This window comes from Hippocampus zosterae, chromosome 12 (assembly GCF_025434085.1).
Source record: "Hippocampus zosterae strain Florida chromosome 12, ASM2543408v3, whole genome shotgun sequence".
Taxonomy (NCBI): Eukaryota; Metazoa; Chordata; class Actinopteri; order Syngnathiformes; family Syngnathidae; genus Hippocampus; species Hippocampus zosterae.
The window spans coordinates 4,104,848-4,130,316 of NC_067462.1; the positions used below are offsets into that span (position 1 = coordinate 4,104,848).

At 44.7% G+C, this 25,469-nt stretch overlaps 2 protein-coding genes across 2 annotated transcripts; one reads left to right on the top strand and one right to left on the bottom strand.

The window, feature by feature from the left end:
• Positions 1-4,681, top strand: upp2 (uridine phosphorylase 2). The gene is made up of 7 exons (XM_052082708.1): positions 1-169; positions 1,144-1,258; positions 1,335-1,493; positions 2,397-2,511; positions 2,618-2,827; positions 2,964-3,110; positions 4,266-4,681. Exons 1-7 carry the CDS (start codon positions 117-119, stop codon positions 4,406-4,408), a joined length of 942 nt encoding a protein of 313 aa, XP_051938668.1. The 5' UTR covers positions 1-116; the 3' UTR covers positions 4,409-4,681.
• LOC127611915 (coiled-coil domain-containing protein 148-like) lies at positions 2,249-24,849 on the bottom strand. Its single transcript, XM_052082722.1, has 16 exons — positions 24,740-24,849; positions 24,513-24,612; positions 23,827-23,948; positions 20,174-20,277; positions 18,070-18,161; positions 17,816-17,967; positions 16,597-16,692; positions 16,345-16,520; positions 16,113-16,251; positions 13,399-13,605; positions 9,601-9,741; positions 8,619-8,737; positions 7,565-7,682; positions 6,345-6,479; positions 5,096-5,247; positions 2,249-3,022 (listed from the first exon to the last, which is right to left on the bottom strand). Exons 2-15 carry the CDS (start codon positions 24,562-24,564, stop codon positions 5,104-5,106), a joined length of 1,797 nt encoding a protein of 598 aa, XP_051938682.1. The 5' UTR covers positions 24,565-24,612; positions 24,740-24,849; the 3' UTR covers positions 2,249-3,022; positions 5,096-5,103.
• Positions 24,850-25,469: the final 620 nt, after the last annotated feature.

Consider the following 25,469-nt stretch of genomic DNA (forward strand, 5'->3'; position numbering starts at 1 on the left):
GACAGGTCAGGACTATATCAGCTCTCGTTTCAGAGACAAAAACTTAGTGGACAAAAGAGCAGCAGTTGCAGCAGCGAAATATTTTTGAAAAGTTTTGACTTGATTTTCTTGTACTCATGGCACCCATTTTACTGAACTCCATGGGGAACGACCACAGTGAATATATCAAGTAAGTATTTTTTTTTCCGGTTGGCATGCTACATTACTGAAAAAAAAGTGGCATTGAAGGAATTACACAAAATAACATGTTCAGGCCAATCTTCTTTTTTCTTCTTTGTGGTTACCATTCTTTGGGCTTTTCTGCGTCCAAAAACTCTCCAAATCTTGCTAGTTCAGCTTGGCGAAAATGTACTCACAGTTGCAGGTGTGATTACCGCGAAATCGGCATTTTGGGGGGGCTTATTTTGAAGTTTCAGTCCGCGTTACTTTTAAAAACTTGAAATTTGGTAGACCTCCTTATCATGAGGAGACCCACAAAAACAGATGCTGGAAAAGACACTGGAATTGGGGGGTTTGAAGTGGCTATTTGCGGATCATTTTTTTGTTAATTTGAAAATTCTACCGCCATGTGTTGCTTGCTTTAGAAGCATGAAATTTGGTGGGCATGTCCACCATGAGTAGCAACCCCCCCGTTCCCCCCAAAAAGCCTCACGAAGTAATGCTATAAAAAATGCTAGAAGTCTACTATTTTGGTTGAAGTGGCCATTTTAGGGACATTTTGCTAGAAATATCTACTCTTTTTGCTTTTGAAAATTCAGTCGCCATATAATACGTTCCACTTAGCAACATGACATTTGGTAGGCGTGTCCGTCATGAGTAGAAGCCTAAAAAATCTCAAGAATTCATGCTCAAATAGACAATGGAGGTCTGCTATTTTAGTTTGTAGTTGCCATTTAGGGTCATTTTCGCCATTTCCGGGGATCCTTTAAAAAAAAAAAACTGTCCAAAGGGTAACAAATTTGAACAAAGTGTACTCGAAAAAACGTGTGTGATGTCACAATCACAAAATTGTTGCAGTTTGACCATTGCGCGTGGGGAGAGCTCAACACAGTTTGTTGACTCGCCATCAAAAATCAAAATCCTGCTCTTAAATGTTTAAATGGGCAGGAATTTAATATGTATTTGTTTTTTTTTTTGCTTTAGACAGCAGGTCCATGTAAAAAATCCCTACTTGCACACCTTAGAGGAGGACATTCTCTACCACTTCAGCTTGAGCACCAAGTCTCACAACCTACCCGAGATGTTTGGCGACATTAAGGTACTACATTCAAGACGAAAGCAATGATACCAGACGACTGCAGACAGCCATGATATGATATCCACCTCTTTCACAGTTTGTGTGCGTTGGCGGCAGCGCCAATCGAATGAAAGCCTTCGCCCAGTTCATCCACAAGGAACTAAATCTGCCTGGTAACCCTGCGGAAGTCCATGATATTTGCGAGGGAACCGACCGCTACTGCATGTACAAAGTGGGACCGGTGCTGTCTATAAGTGTAAGTAGTGGAGTCGACCCATCGAGGGCTGGTTTTAAGTGGGAGGGTTTGATGGGCTGGTTGACCAGTACAGAGTACATATTGTTTTGACAATCGCAACATACGCTATAAATAAATCAGCTCTAAAAGAATACAGACGACAACATTTTGAGTCGAGAAACTGGACGGATGGATGAATCATACCGCTGATTTTTCAAAACAAAACCATAGTGAACCCCCAGTTACTGAGCCCTGCAGCCAATCCACAATTAATCGACGACCCCTAAATGGGTTCACAATTGCCTAAATGGCACTGAGGTGCAACAAAATGATCAGAGCAATATTTCCAAGATTAGACATGGCTCTGGCCCGACAATTTAAATACAACCCAATTGCAATCCACAATTAATCGACGACCCCTAAATGGGTTCACAATTGCCTAAATGGCACTGAGCTGCAACAAAATGATATCAGAGCAATATTTCCAAGATTAGACATGGCTCTGGCCCGACAATTGAAATACAACCCAATTGCAATCCACAATTAACCGACGACCCCTAAATGGGTTCACAATTGCCTAAATGGCACTGAGCTGCAACAAAATGATATCAGAGCAATATTTCCAAGATTAGACATGGCTCTGGCCCGACAATTGAAATACAACCCGATTGCTGCTCCAAGAGGTGCCTGACGGTTTCACCGTAGGCAAGGTCATCTATCTGCCTCAAGCAAGCGGTGCCCCCAAACCAGACATCTTGCTTTGTCTCAAAACAAGGCTCCTTGTACTAAAATGGCATTTATATTAGGTTATAATGACTACGGTTTCCCTTCAATTAAAAAATAAAAATTGTGAATCCGCGAACATGTGAGGGTTCGCCGGACATGGCGCCATGAGCGTTCTAACAGCAAATGTTTTTCTATTAGCACGGCATGGGCGTGCCGTCCATCTCCATCATGCTGCATGAGCTCATCAAACTGCTCCACCATGCCCACTGCAGGGACGTGATCCTCTTTCGTCTGGGAACATCCGGCGGAGTCGGTAATGACTTTTCCCGCTGCGCTTCCCAAAAGTCACCACATTCTTAAAAAAAAAAAAAAAACATAAAAAGTCATTTTCAAGGAGAGTAACAGGTGATTACTTCCAGGTCTGGCTCCGGGCACGGTGGTCGTGACGGAAAAGGCGGTCGACTACTCGTTCCGGCCTCAGTTTGAGCAGGTGGTTCTGGGTAAAGTCATCACACGCAGCACGGAGCTGGACGAAGGGGTGGCCAGCGAGCTTCTGCAGTGCTCCACAGAACTGCAGAATCTTCCCACCGTGATCGGAAACACCATGTGCACCCACGACTTTTACGAAGGTAACCGGACCTCGCCTTACCTGGCGTTTAACCCTTTCATGCTCCCCCGTCACCTGATGACACGATGAGTGCCCCCCCTTAAAAGGGTTAAATGTCCTCGATGACAAAAGCGGTGAGAAATCCTCTGCTGTCTCAGGTCAAGGACGGCTCGACGGTGCTTTGTGCTCCTTCTCCCACGAGGAAAAACTGGAGTATCTGAGGAAAGCGTATGAAGCGGGCGTGAGGAACATCGAAATGGAGTCCACCGTCTTTGCGGCCATGTGTCGCGTGTGTGACCTTAAAGGTGAATTTCGCTGTTGTATGAAATGACGAAAACACGTCAAACGCGGAAAACGATTGGATGAAAAAACAACCCGCTCAAAACTCATTTAAAGCAAAAAGTAGGATGAATAACACACAAAGCATCTCATTTTAGGGGTTTAAGAACGAAACACCAAAAACAGTCGGCGAAGAAAAATACCCCAATTATGTGTCAAAAAAAGTAACTTTTTAGGTAGTAGGCATGGCTCGGTGGTAGAGTGGTTGAATTCCCTGCCAGTGTCCTTGAGCAAGATACCGAAGCCCCTGTTGCTCCAGGTGCTGCGTCACCAGCAGATGGATGAGGTAACGGTGTGAAGCGGTTTGAGTACCCGAGGTAGAAAAGCGCTGCACAAGTGACAGCCCATTTATCGTAACCCACAAAACAACCCAATTTGTTTGAGGTGTTTCGCACAAAACAACCAATTTTTGGAGTTATTTAGAACAAAACCAAGGCAAGTCATAATTGATTTTTTTCTTTTTTTATCCAACTTAATGTTTTTAGAGTGTACTCCATATACCCTTAATACTGCTGGGTCAAATACAAGCCAATTCTACTCCAAAATTTGGACTCGCCCGTTACTTGCGTCAATGAGACTCAAGTTTGGGTCTTTTTGTACCAAAACAACCAATTGACTTTCATTCATTCATCTTCCTAACCGCTTGATCCTCACTAGGGTCGCGGTGGGTGCTGGAGCCTATCCCAGCTGTCTCCGGGCAGTAGGCGGGGGACACCCTGAATCGGTTGCCAGCCAATCGCAGGGCACACAGAAACGAACAACCACTCACACTCACACCTAGGGACAATTTAGAGTGTTCAATCAGCCTGCCACGCATGTCTTTGGAATGTGGGAGGAAACCGGAGCACCCGGAGAAAACCCACGCAGGCCCGGGGAGAACATGCAAACTCCACACAGGGAGGCCGGAGCTGGAATCGAACCCGGTACCTCTGCACTGTGAAGCCCACGTGCTAACCACTGGACTACCGGGCCGCCCACCAATTGACTTCTTTTTTTCAAAATAATACACAAGTTAGGCCAAATTGACCCAAGTGGTCGGTTTATTTTTGCCCCAGCAGTTTTAAGAGTATATAGAATTCAACAACATTTTTTTCTGTATTTCTTTTGGGTGATTTTTCTAGCGGCCGTCATCTGCGTCACACTGCTGAACCGCTTCGAGGGCGACCAGATTACGTCCCCTCACGACGTTCTGGTGGAGTACCAGCAAAGACCTCAAGTCCTGGTGGCCCACTTCATCAAGAAACGCCTGGGACACATTGCCTGAAAAGTCTTTGCCCTTTCAAAGCAATGTATGTAGATATGACATGTACGTGTGTGTGTGCGTTGCGTGCGTGCGTGTGTGTTAAAATATACACTGTACCTAATGTTCATATGTGCTATTTAGACACTTTGTTTGGAATAAGTTAAATATGATGTAAAATGGATTTAAGTTTGTATCGCGTCATTGGATGTGTCACAGTTTGGTGCTGCTGTTAATATGGATTTTACAAATAATATGTTTCTCTGGTTGTTTGAAAAAAATAAAAAATAAAAAGAATATTGGATTGTTTGGTTGGAGAGAGTAAATGTATCTTAAACGGTGTAGTTTGCATGTGACCGGGATACAACTCTCTTTTTTTTCCCCACATGCTTATAGTATCGTATGTTGTGTGTTTTTGTGGGTAATTTTGTGTGGTTGTTTTGAAATAAAAAAAAGTCTGATTCATTTAATTGTGTTTTGTTTGACAGTACACCCCAACTGGGTGTGGTTTAAACAGCTTGACTTCAAAGATTGTGTTACATCCAAAGTGGACATCAATAATTCATTAATGCATCGATCGGAACTTTCTCCAATTTGTGTGTGTGTGTGTGTGTCCTTTCCATAATATCAACATTTCACAAGTAGAATTTAACTGCCAAATTTGGCCATGGAATGAATCGCTTGGGAGAGAAATTGCAGACTCGTTCTCACTTGCTCGCTTAAAACTGGAGTTCGGATTTGGTGTCTCGTCGTGGTGGTTTGGGAGGCTTAATATGGGCCAGGACCTCTTGGGCGTACTGCGTGTGGTGCAAGCCGGCCTCCCTCAGGGCCTGCTCAACCCGCAATCTGGGATCGGCGACGATCTGCACAACACAAGGAGAAGGCAACGATTCAAGATTCACACTCTGCCTGACACGCCTTTGCTTTGCAAGTCATTTCACGCCCGGTGAATCATCGCTCATCTCTCACCGGTTGGCATTTTGGGGCAACGTTTCTCCAAGTTACAAAATGATTCGTCACTGTTGCATAAGAGCAACCGCAGACTGTACCGGGTGGCCTTGAGCTAAAAGGCTGTTCCTAACAGTCTGCGAAAAGCAGGGCAAACATTGTTGAAGCCGCCAAAAAGCTTGCGTAATCGACTGCGCCGCGCGGGTCAGCGATCACTTGCGGATGAAAGACAAAAGCAGCACGGAAATGGCAAAAGAGTGAAACGGGTGGAAATATTCGGAGCTCGGGTACAAAGGGCAAAGCAGCTGCAATGGTTGGTTTAAAAAAGAAAAAAAAAAACATCTAGTGCTTTCGCTAGGGGGCGCCAAAGGAACATCAGCTTGAGAAAAATAAAGAAAATACATTTGACAACCTGCCGTCATTTCAGGCAGTCAAGCCAAAATAGAACTAAAATTGAATCTCCAAAGGAAGAAGGAACGCAGCGTACAGCGCATATGAAAAGTCTACACACCCCTGTTCAAAAAAAGTTTTTGCGGATGAGATCACAATTTGAGAAATTTTAATTTTTTTATTAATGTGACTTCTCAGTTAGTTGTGCAATTAACAAAAAAGCACTTCTGACAGTGGGTGTAAAAATAAGCCACTCAGATAATGTGGTTGCAGAAGTGTGCACACCCTCTTAAAAGTGGGGATGCACGGTGTTCGCAAATACAGTAACCAGTCACATTTAAATAGATGTTAAATTGATCTAAAGCACACAATTGCCACAATATAAATTGCCTCCGATTCTGATTAAGCCCCCAAATAAATTTCAGCTGTTCGAGAAAGCTTTCCTTGGAGTTGTATTGGTTACAGTTCACATACATGAGTGGTGCACTCTTAAAAGAGTTGGGTCAAAAAAAAACAAAACAGAATAAATAAAATAAAATAGAACCACAAAAAAATGAGTTATTTTCTGAGGGCAGGCTCACCGTCCCACACTTGATACAAAGTACCAATCCAACAAATTCACCTGGGCATCCGTGTATGTATGAATTCCAAAGAGAGGCCTTTGGATATCGACTTCTCGGACGGTCAAGTTTCGATTCCGCCAAGATTGAGTGCCTCCCATCATCCTGTCTGCGTCCGACTCTGCCACCACTGCAACCTGCGGTCAACAGAATTGACATTTCGGTGGCGGAGTGAGTTCAGAGTGACAACAGCAAGTGATTGTGGTGGACTTGTCATTTCTGTCATTAGAACTGTTAACAGTAAAAATGGAAGAAAAATTTATGAATACGGTGTCCCAGTCTCGGGCTGTGGATGTCAGTGACCAATTTGGTGGCAACACACAAGTATACTGGAAGCGCCTTGTTAGCATTAGCCACGAGCGTGTTTTACGTGATGGGATTACTGAGGAAGCCGTGTGCTTTGTCTTCCAGAATCATATCCTCATGAAGGAAGTACAATGTCAAATGATTTTCAAACATGCATTTTATATTAACCCTATCACGCACCAAAAATGATAACATGATACCCTGAAAGGGTTAGTTGATATTTTTCTTGTGTTTTTGCATCTGGCCTGAGTGACCTCAATAAATGGCTTTGTGAAAAATGTTTTCTGCTGCCCTTATAATTTGTATTTGCATGGCCCTGCAGGGGCGGCCCGGTAGTCCAGTGGTTAGCACGTCGGCTTCACAGTGCACAGGTACCGGGTTCGATTCCAGCTTCGGCCTCCCTGTGTGGAGTTTGCATGTTCTCCCCGGGCCTGCGTGGGATTTCTCCGGGTGCTCCGGTTTCCTCCCACATTCCAAAAACGTGCGTAGCAGGCTGATTGAACACTCTAGTGTGGGACGAATAAAGGATATCTTATCTTATCTTATCTTATCTTAAATTGTCCCTAGGTGTGAGTGTGAGCGTGGATGGTTGTTCGTCTCTGTGTGCCCTGCGATTGGCTGGCAACCGATTCAGGGTGTCCCCCGCCTACTGCCCGAAGACGGCTGGGATAGGCTCCAGCACCCACCGCGACCCTAGTGAGGATCAAGCGGCTCGGAAGATGAATGAATGAATGAATGAATGGCCCTGCATTGGATATTTCTGACTGCGAGTACAGCTGCATCACTCACTCGCTGCCAAATGGTGGCAGTGGTGCCCCAGCACAGATTCAAGCCTTCATCAAATCTTATGAGTCAATTCCAGTGATGGGTCCAATCAACGGGCTTTGAGAGGGGTTAAGAGCACATAATCATCCACCTGGTTCCGGAGCGCTTCCAAACGGTTGTGCCTCTCCGCTTCCTCCCTCTGACGCTCCAACTCGCACGTCTCCCTCGCCTCCTGGCGCCGCTGCAACATCTCAGCCCGGAAGCGGACTCTGGGGGAGAGTGCGGAAGGTGAAGACATTAAAACCCGAGAATTCCCTCCCCTTCCATCTGCCACTGTGCTGCAAACACACGCACGCACACACTTACACACATCACACATACCGCACACACCGCTCCTGACACAGCACAACTCCAAGCTTTGGAGCTTTTTATCAGGCTGTCAAGAGTGCCGCTGCTCTGCTATTGTCTGTTTTCATACGCCACAGGCCTCGGCAGTCCTCCTTTCATTCACTGTCGCATCTGAAGTGTTTAGCTTAACACAATACGAGTGTAGATGGTGATGGAAATACAAAGCAAATCAGGTTCAGCTGTGTGTGTGTATTCATAAAAGGCTCTTTTGCAGCTGATGGAAATTTGACGGTTAAGTGACACAACTACAACTGGAAATGTGTTACATGACGTGCATGGTATGTTTTGGTCTGATTTAGTATGGCATAGGCCCGGTGGGACAGTGGTTAGGATGTCGACCTCACAGTGCAGAGGTACCGGGTACAATTCCAACTCTTGCCTCCCTATGTGGAGTTTGCATGTTCTCCCCGGGCCTGCGTGGGTTTTCTCCGGGTACTCAGGCTTCCTCCCGCATTCCGAAAAACATACATGGCAGGCTGATTGAACACTCTAAATTGTCCCTCGGTGTGAGTGTGAGTGCGGATGGTTGTTCATCTCTGTGTGCCCTGCGATTGGCTGGCAACCAGTTCAGGGTGTCCCCCGCCTACTGCCCGAAGACAGCCGCAAACCCTTGTGAGGAAAAAGCGCATCGGAAAATGAATGAATGAATAGTATGGCATAAAAGCACTCCAGCTTGTATCAAGTCTGGGGTCAAAGGTCATTCTGGGGGAGACTCGGCATCCACGCGACGCATGCCATTTTATGGTCGCTTTGATGTCAAGCGGCGCAAAGTCCCCACCCGGCGATGCTTTGCCCACCTCTCTTTATCTTGCCGGGCCTGCTCGTCCATGGCACTCCTCAGTTTCGCCAGCCTCTCCTGATCCCTTTGCTCCAACTCCTCCCTCCTCCTCTGCTGCTCCAAATGAAATTTCCGCAGCTGCGGGGGAGAACATTACAGTTTTACGAACAAAGAGTCCCAGGAAGGGCGGTGACATCAGCTCCCTAATCGTACTTGCGCACGGATCTTAACGGTCTGGCGTCCTATTGATTGCGACCACGCCGGAGTCAGATAAGGGTAAATAGAGAAAATGGGATGATATTTCAATGTCTGGCCGACTAGTGGGGTAAATTATGAGGAATCAAATGCATGGTAAATGCTCTCATTAATCATCGTGTCTCGGTCCGGGGGAAAGACTTAATGAAGCAGTCGCACTAACATAGTTCTGTTCTTATTTAAAGGAATCTGGTCTACAAGCACGATGACGCAGTGCTGACAAAATACCTTGCAGCATTTTACTCGTAAGAATGTTGAAAGAAAATTTCAGCAGAAGGGAAATCGACGAGAGTGATTCTAAAAAAAAGTCTACACACCTCTGCTCAAATGTCATGTTTCTGAGTTGTGAAAACTATTGGTTGCGAACAGCTGAACTTTATTTGGGGTTGAACAGAGCCACTTTAAATGGTGTCAGGTGTGTGTCTGCTCCCATTTGAATGATTTTGAATGTGATGAGTTGATCTTGAACACAGCCCCATTGACAGATTCAAGAGTGTGCAAAGTTGTTCAACCGCATTTTTTTTCACTTGTTTATTTTGACTTCCTCTCAGAATGCCCCCCCCCCCTCTCAGTTGAATTGTACACGTTATAAGCCACAATAGTAGCCAAAAATAGAAATGGGTTTCCAGGTCTCCATTTTATAATGTCACAAGGGGTTCTTGTGACATTATACACGTGACATAACACGGGTGTGTAGACTTTTAAGAGCCACAATATTTCCCAAAATTTGCGTCCGAGCGACTCGCCTTTTCTTTCTGATGTGCCCGAAGGGCGGCCTCTTTCTCCTGCTCCCTCTTCAAAATGGCTTCGGCCTCCTCCTGCTGTCTGGCAGCGATGGCCGCCTGCAGCTCGGCCACCTCCTCCTGATGAGCCCGCCACTGCTGCAGCTGTAAACACACACGAGGCAAAAACGCAGTTTCAACTTCGGCTGGCAGCCATTTGAGGTTGTTTGAATTCAAAGAGGGACGTTTCCTTCACGCTCACTCACCGGAGTCAAGTAGAATACAATTTCAATAGCAAACACGTTTGAAACGACTTGTAGAACTGTCGAGTGCTCATTTCCAAGCAGTGAAATTTGCTTAAAAGGACTGCAGGTCAAAGAGTTGAATGAGTTCACCACTAAAAAAAAAATGTCTTACATTAATTCATTTGACTTTATTTTAGCATAAGCCTAACCTGTATAACCAAAGCATTTACGTATCAAATGTGGAGATTTTATTGGACTGGCAATTGAGCTTCATTTGTTGCCTGTGTTTAAAAAAAAAAATAATTAAAACATGGAAAGAGGACCTTAAAAAAATAAATATAAATCACAATTATTATCATCGAGGGGGGGGAAAACTGCAATTAGATGTTTTTTCTAAATCATTCAGCCATTTACTTCGACGCCCCCCCATCCCCCCACACACACATTCACTCGACAACATTTTCCTGTGAGTGACAGGCTAGTTATGCCGCAGGCTCTCCCTGCGGTGTGCCGGCTATTCAAGTGCGGCACTCGGAGCTCGCAGACAGATTCTCGGGCCTATCAAGAGGAGAGCCCCCCCCCAGGAATGGTGTGCATATTAAAACGCTCCGTGCGGATTAGCACCAGGGCAGTATCATCAAGACTTTTTGCACGTGTTGAATGTCCCAAGGGTGAAACTCAGACAAAGCTCTGCTAAACCACTACTAGGACACTGTAGAAAATCATTATGACATTTATAAAGTTGACTTGACAGTTGTGAGTTTAATTGTAACATAATAAAATTGCAAAGTCAAGTAAAAAACAATTTGAGAAGCAATTTACAATATATGTATATATATATATATATATATATATATATATGAGACTATTTCTGGATAAGTGTCACCACAGTAGCGGTAGTGCTTTCGAGTTTGTTTTAAAGGCCACTTTAGCTTGACATATGTTACAACATACAAAGGGTCACATATCTTTTATTATTTTTTTTCTTTTTCAAAATCGACTGCCAGCTATCCGCACATCTGTAAATGTGGCACTCAGGAAGCGGTGCCCGCAAGCAAGTCTGCGTGTCGGTCAACGACCGCAGCTTGAAGATCGCAATCGACTGTCGAGAGCGCAGTTTCTGTATGTAATACGTGTGTCTAAATTTGATCCAGGGTGCACAATGGCAACAAAGGGGCCTTGAACATCCTAAAGCATTCATTCTCTATCATGCAACGTACCGGTAGTATGAAATAAAGGCAAGACGGCAGAGTCCTTTTATGCAGCATTGTAAAGTCTGTCAAAAGGACAAAAGAAATGATGGCCTTCCTTCTTTTTTATCTGTGCGCCGCAGCTTGTACAAAAGCTTCATTTTACATTGACGTCTTCAGTCACAGCAGCTTTTAGAACTTGCCACCGCGCGTCTAATTGACAGACTTTGCATGGTAAAATGGGAGTGAATCCGTTCGGGAAGGAGCGTGAGCAAAGTGGCCAATTCTGAACATCGACAAAGATGAAGTGTCACGCCTGCCGGAGTGACTCGCACACGTCCTGATAAGTCACTGACTCACTGTATACAGAATTGTTCAAAGGGACACCCCCCCCACCCCCGGGCTTTATTTACGATGCATAAAACCTTATTGCTTATAAGCACTAAAAAAAAAAGAAAAAAAGGCAATACAGTGAAACTCCTCTACAACAAAACCCACATGTGCGAAAACACCCCTCAGTGTGAAAAAAAATCTTCATGCATTAAAGCCATTCCCTCTTTTCTGCTTCCCCCTACAACGAAAAGCCCCCCTGTTGCATAATATGAAATTTGCTATTGTGAAAAGTCTCCTGTTGTGAAAAATTTCTTGCCGCAAACGTGTTTTCATTGTACAGGAGTTTCACTGTAATGAACAAAAACTAGAACAAGGGCAGCCTGAATGTCGGGAGCACAGCACGTGCACGTCTGACAGATGGGAAAATGATTCGCAATGCAGCCATGGAGTCAACCATATGTGGTGCTCCTACATGCGTTTTAAAGAGAAGCACGGTCACAGGGAGGAGAAGAAAAAGCGGCCCATCGCTGCTACTCTGCATCGAAAATGATGGTGGCAATTATTTGTCGAGACTCCAGAGGAGAAGTCTTCAACGGGCGGGCGCTGACCGTAAGACTTTCTTGTCATGCTGATCCCCAACCTGTTATTAGTTTCTTTGATGGATGCTTCAAATTTAACTGTTGGAGCATTTCCAAGTTGTCTTATGCAGCGTTCTCCAGTCATTACTCTGGTAAATGAAATCAATCGCTTGTTGAGAGCAGCTCGGCAAGTGGAGCGTGAGGTGGCCACGCGACGACGAGGAGAGAAGTCACAGTGGGGAAAGTTCAAGGTAAACAGAAGCAACCCTAGAGCAAAGATAAAGCAAAAAGTCTGAAAAAGGTTAGCTGTTTTTTGTTTTGTTGTTTTAAATACATTCATCTCGATTAAATGGAATATTTATTTTGTCAACCAAATTTTTATAATTGTATAAGTGCCACAGGATGGAGGCACAGTACACATTTTGTCTAAAGGTCCTCAGCTCACTTCACCAAAGTTCCTTGGCACCAAGAGAGAAGCAAAACACTCCCATTTGTTGAAATGAAGCTCTTCAACTCACTTCAACATATAGTTCCCTGGCAACGAGATGGCTGCAAAGCGCTACTTTTGGAAAAATGATGCTCTTCAACTTACATCGACGTAGTTCCCTTGATGCCGAGATGGCGGCAAAGCGCTACTTTTGCACTCCGACTTAACAGCTTTTACTTTGGCGTTTGACTCGGCATTGTTGTAGTGTTTCATTTTGTTTACTGGTTTTATGTTATTCAATGTATGTCAGATATCTATGTTGTTGTTTTTTTTACTTGATGTGCAGCGCTTTGTTCTTTTTAATGCGAGCTTGACATTGCTGAAACGCATGATCGGTGACATCAACCACACCTGCCAGACAACATAAATAAACGTCACCAACCACCCGCAGTGCGAATCCGGCCTCCGCTGACTTTTGAATGACATTGAATCCATGAGGAAAAACAATGAGATGTCTCATCCTTCAGTTTGAAGGGAAGGCCAAAAACCAGAATTTCAATTGAAGCTCTTCGTCTTGACAAAATAAGATCCGGTCATCAGATAAGCGTAAAGTATCACTCCGAAACCGGCAAACCAACTGCGAGTGCTGAATCAACAGCACACAAAAAACAGATTTGTTTACATGAGTAACAAGGTTGCCGCGTGAATGGCAACAGGCGCTCCTCTGAGACGACGGCGTCAGTGTTTGCAGGGGGGCTTCTTTTATTAGCTTGTTTGCATTAACGGCTCATCTCAGGCGGGTGCAAAATCCAAAAGATGCTTGTCAAGACAGCCCTGACTGCAGATACACAAACAGAGGATCTGCACCATCACACAACACCACCATCCATCCAAATATTTTCCATTTCATTTATCCCGTTCAGGCTGGCGGGGAGTCCGAGCCGAGAGTCTATGTGGATAGACCGCAGAGCTCTGAGGCTGGGATTTTGAGTCCCGTTTTTTTTTTTCGGTCATAAAAATTTTTCTTACTCCGAATTCTATTCACTTACTTTTTCCCTGAGGCGGAAGCAGATGTCCTGCTGATGCTGGCGGTCCCTTTGGAGCTCCAACTCCTCCTGGTAGGCGTCCCTGGCCTCCTGCAGGACGGCCAAGGCTTTCGCCAGGAGCTCTTCCTGGTCCTGCTGCCACTGCTGGGTCAGGACTTTTATCTGAGTCTGTGTGAAGCGCTGCCTGGCCAACGCACGCTCGTGCTCCATCTGCGAGAACATGGATGCGGTGGACAATGTGGTGACGAAAGGCCACTGCTGAAAATCGAGGTCACTGAAGTCGAGACTTCGTTTTCTTCAGGGTGCTTCTGGTGCTAAATTGATGCAAACAGTTCTTACAGCCATTCTACAAGACATACAGCCTGTGATAAAGGCAGGAGGACCATAGGGAGAAGTCTTTCTCCGTTTGAGCCAGGCTAGTGACTAAAAACAACAATGACGACAAAAAAGGCCCTCCTCGCTCTTTCCTGGCTGTGCAACGTCTTGAAGAAAAGCAGTTGTTTTCTGCGTGAGGGCTGCCACACGCAATTTATCATTGTGCCAGGACTCATTGTGGCTGCATCACTTGGCTGCTTTTGCGGAACACGTGGAATGATATTCATCTCTGGGCTAATAGCAGCTAACTGATGGTGGGGAAGGCATTAGACGCCGACGGAACTCAAGAGCCAGAGGCTGTGAGGCAAATCATGTTCATTAATGTTGAAAAGTGTCAAACTTGTGGAAAATCGCACCCCCCCCCCCGTGCTGAATTGTTGTTATTGAAATGGGTTAGCGTGAACCCCCAACCCCCAACCCCGAAACTATCTTGCACTTCATCATCACGACTGGGGGGCACACGCGGTAGAACGTATCGCAGGGAAAAATTTTCAACTAAACGTCTGAGCAAATTTCCAACTTTTGCTTCAATGCATTTCCTAGATGACGTTTAGTTGAACAAAACATCAAAGGAATCACGCAGGGGGGGGGGGTATTTAAAACAAGCCAAAAACTTTGCCTTATGTATGCCCCATGATGTATAACACATGAAGGAAAATGCAATCGACAGGCTAACAATTAGCATCAATAGTAGGCCTTCAAGCAATGGATGTTTTTTTCACACAAATGGTGGCGCAACACTAGTAGACAAAAAAAAATACTGACAGTCACCTAATTTTTACCTTCTGAAAAAAAAAAGACTCAAAACGATTACATTTTACCAACTCAAAAGTTGTTGTCGGACTATTCTTTGTTTGTACGAAAAATATTTTTGAGATGGCTCAGGACATATTCTCCACAATAAAAGCGGGTCCACTGCTCTGTCACGGCTTTTTCTCTGACTGGGACACCACAAAACTGTCGTCGAAATATAATAGTCGCCAAGAGAGCTTCTGCAGCCTCGCGCGGAGCCACTGGGTGAAGTCATGTCTCCACCAAGACAAGAGGGGATAAAAATGGCTCCCTCGATACACTGGGACAAGGTGCTTCGTCCTGCACCCGACGCGGAACATTGCGAGGGAATTACTCCACGATCCGGGTAGCGCTTTGCTGGTCTACGTGTCACCAGGGCGACAGCGAAGAGCATTTGGAGTGGGCATTGGAAAAGTGCCACTCAAATTTGAGGAGGTCTTGACAGTTGGCCAAGATGAGCTCCAAAGGCACGTCTTCCGTTAACTCGATTGCGGAGACAATTATACACTTAATTGAAAGTACACTTTGAAATTTCCTCAAGACCTGCTATGGCTAATTGTGGGATTCGAAGCGCAATATAACATAAAAATAAATAGTTGTCTCTTTTCGCCTCGAAATGGTCGGGTCTCAATCAGAGCGCTGACTTCAGCGATGAGAGACGATAAAAATCGAGACTTTGCCAGCCGGCTAATCTGCACCTGGCGAATGGCGTAAATATTGCAGACGAGACACGTCAATAACGAGTAAAAGGCGCGGCTTTCTTTCTCAAAAGAAAATTGCCATTTTCATCCTTGCATCTCCACCTCAGGCTGAGCTCAGGATCTGACAGCTGTGATACGAGGGAGGTTTCCGGCTGCGTGTGAGAGACAGCGGCAAAGACTGTTGTCATGGTGACACTAAGGCATGATGGAAGCAACTCGTCCATTACCCGGTGACAGCATGCCGGGGACCAAATATGCATTTAAAACAACGAAATTTCTTTTTTTTATGAGAGCCAAGACGAGAGATTTCAACAATTCTAAATGTAGAAAATACTCATGCTCAGATTTGATATTTGAAGATGTTAGCCGTTTCTCTCATTTTGAGCTTCTGTGACGGAATTACAAAGGGAAACTTCAGACTCGACCTCATTCGATGACAAATGTTGTGTACATTGCAGAATCGGGGTTCCCAAAGTGGTGCGCGAGCATCCCTGGGGGCGCATGACATTAAAACTGTAATTGCTTTCCAAATGAAAAGCTCTCCCATGCACCCCCGCCTCAAAAATGAAGAAGCTAGATATGGCCATTAGAACCAAGATATGCTCGCTGCGTTAATTACCGTAGCTGCATGAAAAGGAGAAAGCTTAAAATGACCGGCGCTCTACTTTCACTCAAAGCGTAACCTTTGGGCAATCTAGCAAAACTCTGACGTGGTGTTTCGCTTTCATTTAGAGGTTTAAATGAGTAAAATCGCTGCCTTAATAGGCTTAAAACAGATTGGTGTGAAGTTGGGGTTTTTTTTCAGTCATGGGTTTGTACGGCGGAATGTTGCGAGGGGATGCTCATTACCAGGTCGTGTTTGACTTTTTCCGGGAAGATCCTTTGAAGCATATGCAAGCACAGTGCCCGGTAGTTGGGTACGTCTTGCGTGTACTGCGACAAGGTGAAATGGAAGCGAAAGTGGTCATCTGGACACCAGCCGCAGTATCTGAAACATGATCAGAAAACAAAAACTTGAATACAATTACATTGATTGCCACACACACATTGCAAAGATGTAAGGAAAAATGTCGGGCCCGACTTGTCTGTTCTTTTCAGGTGATCTTGAAGACATTGCAGGCGAGTGTGGTTGATGTCTGACAATGAGTGGAAGGCTTGGATCAGTGACTCCTTCAGTTCCGGGTAAGGGCAGTCCGAGTCCAAAACCTCTGCGGGAATGTTGTCTCCCATCAAGATATCCAAGGTTGGAATATATTTCTGCGTGGGCGATCACATTCATCTTTCAGGAGTTGCATACTCGCGTTGGCACGCTGCCGATAAGGGAGGGCCATACCTCCAAAGCGAGATCTGTAATTTCCTCTTGTAGGTCACGGTACTCTTCTTGAAGTTTGGCCGTGATGATATCTTGCTGGTCTTTCACAAAATTGACCTAGAACAATACATTTCAAACTTACTGTACAATGTAGAGCTTATTTCAAAAATGTTTGCTCATGGGAAATGGGCCTGATTTGCTCCGTATAAACTACCTAAAGGAGTGTAGAAGGAAAATGTGCAGTGTCATTTTAGTCTACCGTACTTTACATCAGTGGTGCCCAACCCCCGGGTCGCAGATCGGTACCAGTCCGTGGGCCATTTGGTACCAGGCCACACAGAAAGAGTAAATAATTGACATTACTCCCACTTGATTCATTTCGGAAACTGAAAGATATTTTATTTTGAAAAACGAGCGGATTCTCTGCTACATCCATCCATCAGTGGTGCCCAACCCCGGGTCGCAGATCGGTACCAGTCCGTGGGCCATTTGGTACCAGGCCACACAGAAAGAGTAAATAATTGACATTACTCCCACTTGATTCATTTCGGAATCTGAAAGATATTTTATTTTGAAAAATGAGCGGATTCTCTGCTACATCCATCTACGGTATGTCACTCTTGACACAGGTCATTTCTCGGTCACGTGACAGGTTACCGCTAACAAAATGAGATTAAAAAAACAAATGTCTTTGGAAAGTTTCTTTGAGAAGGGGAAAAGGCCCAGCCAGGACATAGAAGAGGAGGCTACGGCTTCCAAAAAAAAGTATCAGGAGTCCAACTTCAAATACGGATTTATCTCAACGGGAGATTCCCAAGCACCAAGCCCCACTCTGCATAAGATGCGGCGATGGTGAGTCGTATTTTTCATGCACTTTGTATTTGCTCTTATTTTGAAGGCACGTTTAAACATTACCATAGCGACCACAGAGTGTTCCGTCCAGATAGCACGTTCCTCATGTCATCATTGGTGTTTATTATTGTTTCCAAAATATCAGAGTTTCCACGCAGGTTATATCATATTATTTTGTTGTATTTATCCGCCACACCTTAAAGGCCGGCCCCTGAAAATATTGTCTGACATTAAACCGGTCCGTGGCGCAAAAAAGTTTGGGGACAGCTGCTAATCATGACATGTTTGTCATGCAACTTAAATCCTGCAGATTACACTCCAAAAAATGTTTGTAGAGGATATTGTGGCGTTTGCAAGACTTCTTTAGAACACACACACACACACACACCTGATGTTGCACTTGTTCCCGGTTTGCGTGAGGGCTGCCGATTTCCCGATCTTGTTCCTGCTCCAACCTGAAGCACAAGTCCTCCTTCAGCTGATGAACCGGCGCCACGGTGCCCATGACGAATGCCTTGCGGTCCCTCTCGAGGAACACTTCTAAACACACGGCGAAGAAGGACTCTTCTAAGTCTGAGTGGTCGTGACATAACAAATTGCTGGAATGCGGTTCAATTGCCGCTCGACGCTCCCGTAGCTCACCGTAATCTTTGAGAGAGAAGATAGCGGTGTCTTCTATGCCGAGTGGCCTGATGTTCTCGATGAAGTCGCTCAGTTCACTCTCGGCCTTCACCCTATTTGCCAAGTGGATGAAGCACGATGAACGGAGGCAGCACGGTGGTGGAGTGGCGAGCACGTCTGCCTCCACTGTTTACAGACGTTGCTCACATCAAATAGTAAGCTGTGTTCAAAGCAGAGTTCCCCCATATCGGCAACCCTTTTCGGGCATTTTCACAGACCTTTACACACCTACAGAATATTAGGGATGTTCATTTCATTACTACTTGTTTTCAGGATGATACCAGTACAAGTATTCACTTTTGAGTGCTCACCGATACCGAGTACCGATATCTAGAGTAATTTGGATAAATATAATTGCATCTAACACAATGACAAAAAAAATAAAAATAATAATTGTGGACAAAGATCTTTCTTTCTGACAAAGATGATAATAGCGTCAACTACTGGTGATGAAGAGTTACTCCATTTCTTTTATTTATTTATTTGCGTTGAGTATCGGTGACTGGTATCGGCAGCTTCCACAAGAATCTGACACCTTAAAATAAGGGTGGTATCAGAACGATGCCTATACCTGGTATTGGTACTTGATCAGCATGAGAACAGGTTACGGTTTCACGAAAAAAAAAAAAAATCACGAGTCGCAACCAAAAATCTGTGTAAAAACAAGCTTAGTCAAACATGTCAAGGACAGTGACCCTCCAAATCATTGTGACAAAATGAGATTTATTGCCCATTCTTTATCTTCGACTCAAAAGCTGTGCTGATTTCAAATCAAAAGTGATGCAAATTTACCAATTACGGTCATCTGTTAGTCATTCATGTGGTTTACAAATCGGCAGCTTCCACAAGACCCTGACACCTTAAAATTGGGGTGGTATCAGAACGATACCTATACCTGGTATTGATACTTGATCAGCATGAGAACATGTTATGGTTTCACAAAAAAAAAAAAAAAAAAAAAATCAAGAGTCGCGACCAAAAATCTGTGTAAAAACAAGCTTAGTCAAACATGTCAAGGACACTGACCCTCCAAATCATTGTGACAAAATGAGATTTATTGCCCATTCTTTATCGTCAACTCAAAAGCTGTGCTGCTTTCAAATCAAAAGTGTTGCAAATTTACCAATTACGGTCATCTGTTAGTCATTCATGTGGTTTACAAACCGGAAATTCACAAACAAGCTGTGCAAGACCCTCTTCTGTGCCTGCTAGTTGAAAAACATACAAAACGAATAGACTGTGTAAACAGTTTGTCAGTGGCGACGTTTGATGAATATAAATACAACCTTGGGGGCACCTGTTCTTACCAATCATTCTGTTTCAAAACTGGATATAATGTTGGATAGAAAAGAGATCTGTGGTGCAGGTAAGAGCGCACACATCCAAAGGGGTGATTTATTTCCTAAATTCACAAGATGGATGGGCATCGTGTCTATTAACGGGTGATTTCTGGTCCAATATTTATTTGTCATTGGAAATATTCAATCGGGGCCATCGTGTCGTCACACTTGTGCTCATGTACTCAACCACGGTGAAACGCGTGCATCGAGTTTAACGATGTACTTAAAAAAAAAAAAAAAAAAAAAAAACAATCTCCGTCTAATCATACACGACCACGGCCGAAGTGTCAGGCGCACATCGCCGTGACTGTGCTCATTACCGGCGACGGCGCCCGCGTGCGAGAACATCATTAACCTTGGGTGGCTTAGACATTACGCAGGCAAACAGACCGCACCCCGGGGTCCCTGCTGCCTTTCTTACTTCACAAAGCATTGTGCTTTTTTTTTTTTTTTATCCTCCATTTAATGTATTCGCTACCCTTCTAAAGCTTCCCCTGCACTCGTTCTCTCCCACTCAGCCCCCATTGACATTGTCATCGCTGCAAGTCAACATGCTCGAATGTTCGCTTTCCCATCATTTGAGTTTATCTTCCTCCCACCCCCATTTGAGCATGTTTTCCCCACCCAGAGATCCCCGTTGGGGCTCAGTGGGGCTTAAGCGAAATGGCTGTTTAGTGTAATAGCAGAGACAAACACGACTGCAGAAGATAATGACTCTCTCTTACTCTGCTTTTTGCAGCCGAGGGCACTCTCTGCTCCACACCTGCCTGTGCTGCCGTAATATGTCGCCCTCCTTTATTTCCTTGGCTACACAGCGGGTCCGCCGAACCTGCGAGAGAAAAGATGAATACGCCGCAAGATGAAACAACTGCCGAGGAACTGCAGTGCGGGCAGAAAACTCATTTTAAATTCCTACTTCAGTGATGAGATCTATTCCGCCGACAGATCATTTGCTTTGGTGGGTCAAAGCTTGATCTGGTAGTCGGTGTTTGTCAAACCAATTGATTTGTGTTCAAAACCAGTTAGCGGCTACCAGTCAGATTTACGAATGGTGTCAGAGGTTGGATGGTTAGCTGTGAATCCAACCACAGTTCAAATCAATGAAAAGCAACGTAGAACTAAAATGGAACATTCATTCATTCATCTTCCTAACCGCTTGATCCTCACTAGGGTCGCGGGGGGTGCTGGAGCCGATCCCAGCTGTCTCCGGGCAGTAGGCGGGGGACACCCTGAATCGGTTGCCAGCCAATCGCAGGGCACACAGAGACGAACAACCATTCACACTCACACTCACACCTAGGGACAATTTAGAGTGTTCAAACAGCCTGCCACGCATGTTTTTGGAATGTGGGAGGAAACCGGAGCACCCGGAGAAAACCCACGCAGGCCCGGGGAGAACATGCAAACTCCACACAGGGAGGCCGGAGCTGGAATCGAACCCGGTACCTCTGCACTGTGAAGCCGACGTGCTAACCACTGGACTACCGGGCCGCCCCAGAACTAATATTCATTCATTCATTCATCTTCCGAACCGCTTGATCCTCACTAGGGTCGCGGGGGTGCTGGAGCCTATCCCAGCTGTCTCCGGGCAGTAGGCGGGGGACACCCTGAATCGGCTGCCAGCCAATCGCAGGGCACACATAGACGAACAACCATCCACGCTCACACTCACACCTAGGGACAATTTAGAGCGTCCAATCAGCCTGCCATGCATGTTTTTGGAATGTGGGAGGAAACCGGAGCACCCGGAGAAAACCCACGCAGGCCCGGGGAGAACATGCAAACTCCACACAGGGAGGCCGGAGCTGGAATCGAACCCGGTACCTCTGCACTGTGAAGCCGACGTGCTAACCACTGGACTACCGGGCCGCCCCAGAACTAATATGAGACATTAAAATACATACAAAAATGCTTATTAATTGTATCATGAGTTCTGCTGAAAAGTGAAGAGACAGGCTTCATGTGTTCATTTTGTTTTCATTTTTCATCCCAAAAATGAGCGGCAAATCAATCCGTGCGGCAACTAATTATCCTCCCACACCGTTGTTGTCGTTTTCCAAACGATGCTGGCGGATCAGATAATTGCACAAACAAAAATGTCGTGCAATTTAAAGAGTCAAGCGAGTTGTTCCACGCTCAAATGTAATCAGGGTGTTGACTTATGAAACCGGTTGGCTATTTATGTTCAACCGATGGCCGTTTACGTTCAACTACTTGTGTTTGAGGTATTTTGCGGTCATGATGGACGTCAATTGCATGATGTCTTACTGGCTATTGGTCACATTAATGGTGGAAAAGGTTTTGAAATCAAGTATCGTGGCATCATTTTTTAATCTTTTTTTTTTCTTTCGCATCACAAAAACCCCAGGGGTGTTTGGACTTTTTAGATATATATTTTTTCCATGCTGACTGTTTACACTGCCACGTCATTGAGTGTTTTCATTTGTCCAAACCGGCGGCCCGGTAGTCCAGTGGTTAGCACGTCGGCTTCACAGTGCAGAGGTACTGGGTTCGATTCCAGCTCCGGCCTCCCTGTGTGGAGTTTGCATGTTCTCCCCGGGTCTGCGTGGGTTTTCTCCGGGTGCTCCGGTTTCCTCCCACATTCCAAAAACATGCGTGGCAGGCTGATTGAACACTCTAAATTGTCCCTAGGTGTGAGTGTGAGCGCGAATGGTTGTTCGTCTCTGTGTGCCCTGCGATTGGCTGGCAACCGATTCAGGGTGTCCCCCGCCTACTGCCCGGAGACAGCTGGGATAGGCTCCAGCACCCCCCGCGACCCTAGTGAGGATCAAGCGGCTCGGAAGATGAATGAATGAATTTGTCCAAACCAATAACCATGCATTGTTCATCACTTCTGAACATTCCTGTTAATGTGAAGGACAGAAGCTTATCAAAAGGCGCAAAAGCAGACGTTTAATAGCAACAACAACAACAACAACAAAAAAAGCCACCGGCCTCTTCCTTGAGGGCAAAAATGCGCTGAAGGCAACAATTGGTGATCTATTTACCCTCCATCGCGTCACCTATGGGAGATGTGTGCAGAACGCCGGGCTTGCTATTCCGCCACGAGCCCAAAATTGCGAATGTCTTATCTGGGTTATGCAGCGAGTGAGGTTGGACGGGTGCAAAGGCAACTTTAAGGCTACTTAAAAAAAAAAAAATAATAACAATAAAGGCTCCTGCGACAGTTAAGCAATTAAAACACTGCAGGTTGAACAGCCTAATCTGCTCGGTCACAAGCACAGACATTTTCCCCGCGTTCCGAGTCCAACTTCAAACACTTTCAGCATCGACCCAAAGGCGGCATGATGAATATTCATCAAACGAGGCGCTACTATAGTGTGTGGCGGCGATATTGCCGCTCTCTTTCAACTCTTCAATATGGTCCGATGTCAGTTGGAATCCTTTACCATCGCAAATAATAATGAAAACAACATGCGGCACTCTGGATAAACGTGCTTGACAGAACCGTGGAAATGTTATAGTTACACTGGAGCCATTCCGTCTTATCGCGACATGAAATGTTATTACATTTCAAGGGAACGTGATATGGGAAAAGCGACATTGCGATCGGCTGGTTAGCATGTTGACCTCACGGTGCTGAGGTGCAGGGTTCGATTCCTGCTCGGGCCTTCCGAATTTGTGGAATTTGGATGTACTCCCAGTGCCTGTGTGGGTTTTTCCCGGGTACTCTGGTTTCCTCCCACATTCCAAAAACATCTCGTGGCAGGTTAACAGAGCACTCTAAATTGTCCCTAGGTGTGATTGTGAGCGCGAATGGTTGTTTGTCTACGTGTGTCTTGCGATGTGCTGGCAACCAGCTCAAGGTGTGCCCCCGCCTACTGCTCGAAGACAGCTGGGATAGGCCCCAGCTCGCCCGGGATCATCGTGAAGATAAGCGGATTAGAAAATGGACGGATGACATTGATAATTGACTTTTTTGTTGCGTGCATAGCGCCTTCCCCTTATTTGCCGTTTTTGTGCTCAAGCCAAAGCTCTGTCTAATAAAGTGGAGCCTTGAGATACAACTGACCCATTAATTATTTTTTTTAGATCGTGGCAGTGAACTCAACTCACTTGACAAGATGCAGCAGTTTGGCAGATAGTGAGAAAATAAATAATGCAAAAGAAAGGCTTCAAGCTGTTTCGTGCCACTGCCAGTTGACGTTTACCCGTCAAACTAAAAATAAAACTAAGACACATTGTGTATTTAAAACAACTACATCGCTTTGCCTGAAGCCCACTTAGCCTAATGCTGGCAAACAATTCAAAACGCCAAAGACGGGCTCGCAAAAGCAGAAAAAAGACACACTATGGTGCGTCTCTTTTCTTGCGTTTCAGTATTGCTGCAAAAGTTAACGATAAATACTGACTTCACCTTTTTTCCAATCGCAACAGTCTCCAGCCGTTTGGCGTCAACCATGGCTTGCACTTTGTCATATTCCGTCGGCTTGTAGTTTGATCTGTACAGGCCATTCTTCAGTTGCGTTGTAAGTTTGTCTGCATGGAGGAAAGTAAATAACAAGGGCCGATATTCAGGTGACAAGAGAGTGGAAGCTCGAGTTATTTTCACTTCCCGTATTCACTAATAATAATCACGAAAGGTAAAGTCAGTGTCAGTGTGGCTCTCCTTTCCCACTTGCAATAGCATTACGGTAATGTGAAACCCATATAAAATGATCATTCATAAAAAGTTTTTTTTTTTAAATAGAGTAATTGAGTGACAGTTTGAACCAAGAACAATTAACTAAACTCAACATTAAACCAACAAAGGATGCACACTCCATTTGGATATCTGGAAGACTAGAACACCAAATCGCATTCCATGTCTAAAGTTCCTTTTCATTGAGTTCAGCAAGAAAAGAAGTCAAATGACGCATTGCAGAATAGATTGCCCAGCAGGCGCAGCAAAGTCGCAGTGTCAAGACATTTGTGTTTGCAGTTCAGCAGAGTTCCAGAAAGTCAGGTGAACAAACAAGCCGTATGGAACAGAAGCATCAAAGCCACGTCAGGACATTTAATGGAATGCCATCCAGCTCAGATTTCACACTTGTAATCCCTCACCCAAATCTTCTGGTCTGTAGCTGGTGATAAATGCTTGACCTCCTGCATTCATTTCCCAGGTGTTAGTTGTATTTTTCAATCAAGCGTACATACAAATGATCTATAAAAGAAAAAAAATGCAGGAACTATCTTAGTCATATCAAATATAAGTAAGCATTTCTCAATATGAAGGAGAAATGTACATTCCTATGGTGAAAAAAAGGATGTTACACAGATGTACTGGCTACCTGTCTAAAGGTAAATCAGTGACAAGCGGTTTGAGTAGAAAGCAGCTAGCTTTGACGTTTAAAGGAAAATATTCGTCAACCGTGGATGACGTAATGGCCGTCCGCGAGAGAGGCGGAACTAACACGGAAGTGGCAAGGTGCGTTTTGAAACACAAGCGCGCCCCTAGTGGCTAAAGTGCAACGTTGCTGAAATTCTCCTAAATGTTGCGAACTGAGAGAAATGTACTTTTGTACTCTTGTACAACACCATTATGTCCCCTCATTTTTGTGCATGAATGACTACATGACTCTCCTTTCCAGTCAATCATTTAATAGATTCATTCATGCAGCAATTCTACACCGCTGCATGTAAACGAACAGTTTAAATGCTATTATTTTATTATCCATTGTAGGAATGCAATATTTTTCAACGATATATTGCTCTCAAGTTTTAAAGTAAAATTAAAGTATGATGCATACACATGAAGGACATCAACAGGTTTCATACACTACTTATTAGGTGTCTTAAAATTCATCAATTACTCATTATATATTACAGATGAGTTTCATTTGTTCCCTGATCATAACTCAAAACACTTGAATCTCTAAACATCTTTACGGAGTATAATGTGATTTTTAAAGAGGAAATACAGTCACGCGCTTTAATATAGTTATTACACACCCATACTATGCACACTCAAGTCGATATTTAATGAGAAAAGAAAGCATTTACCACATTTTCCTAGTCGTA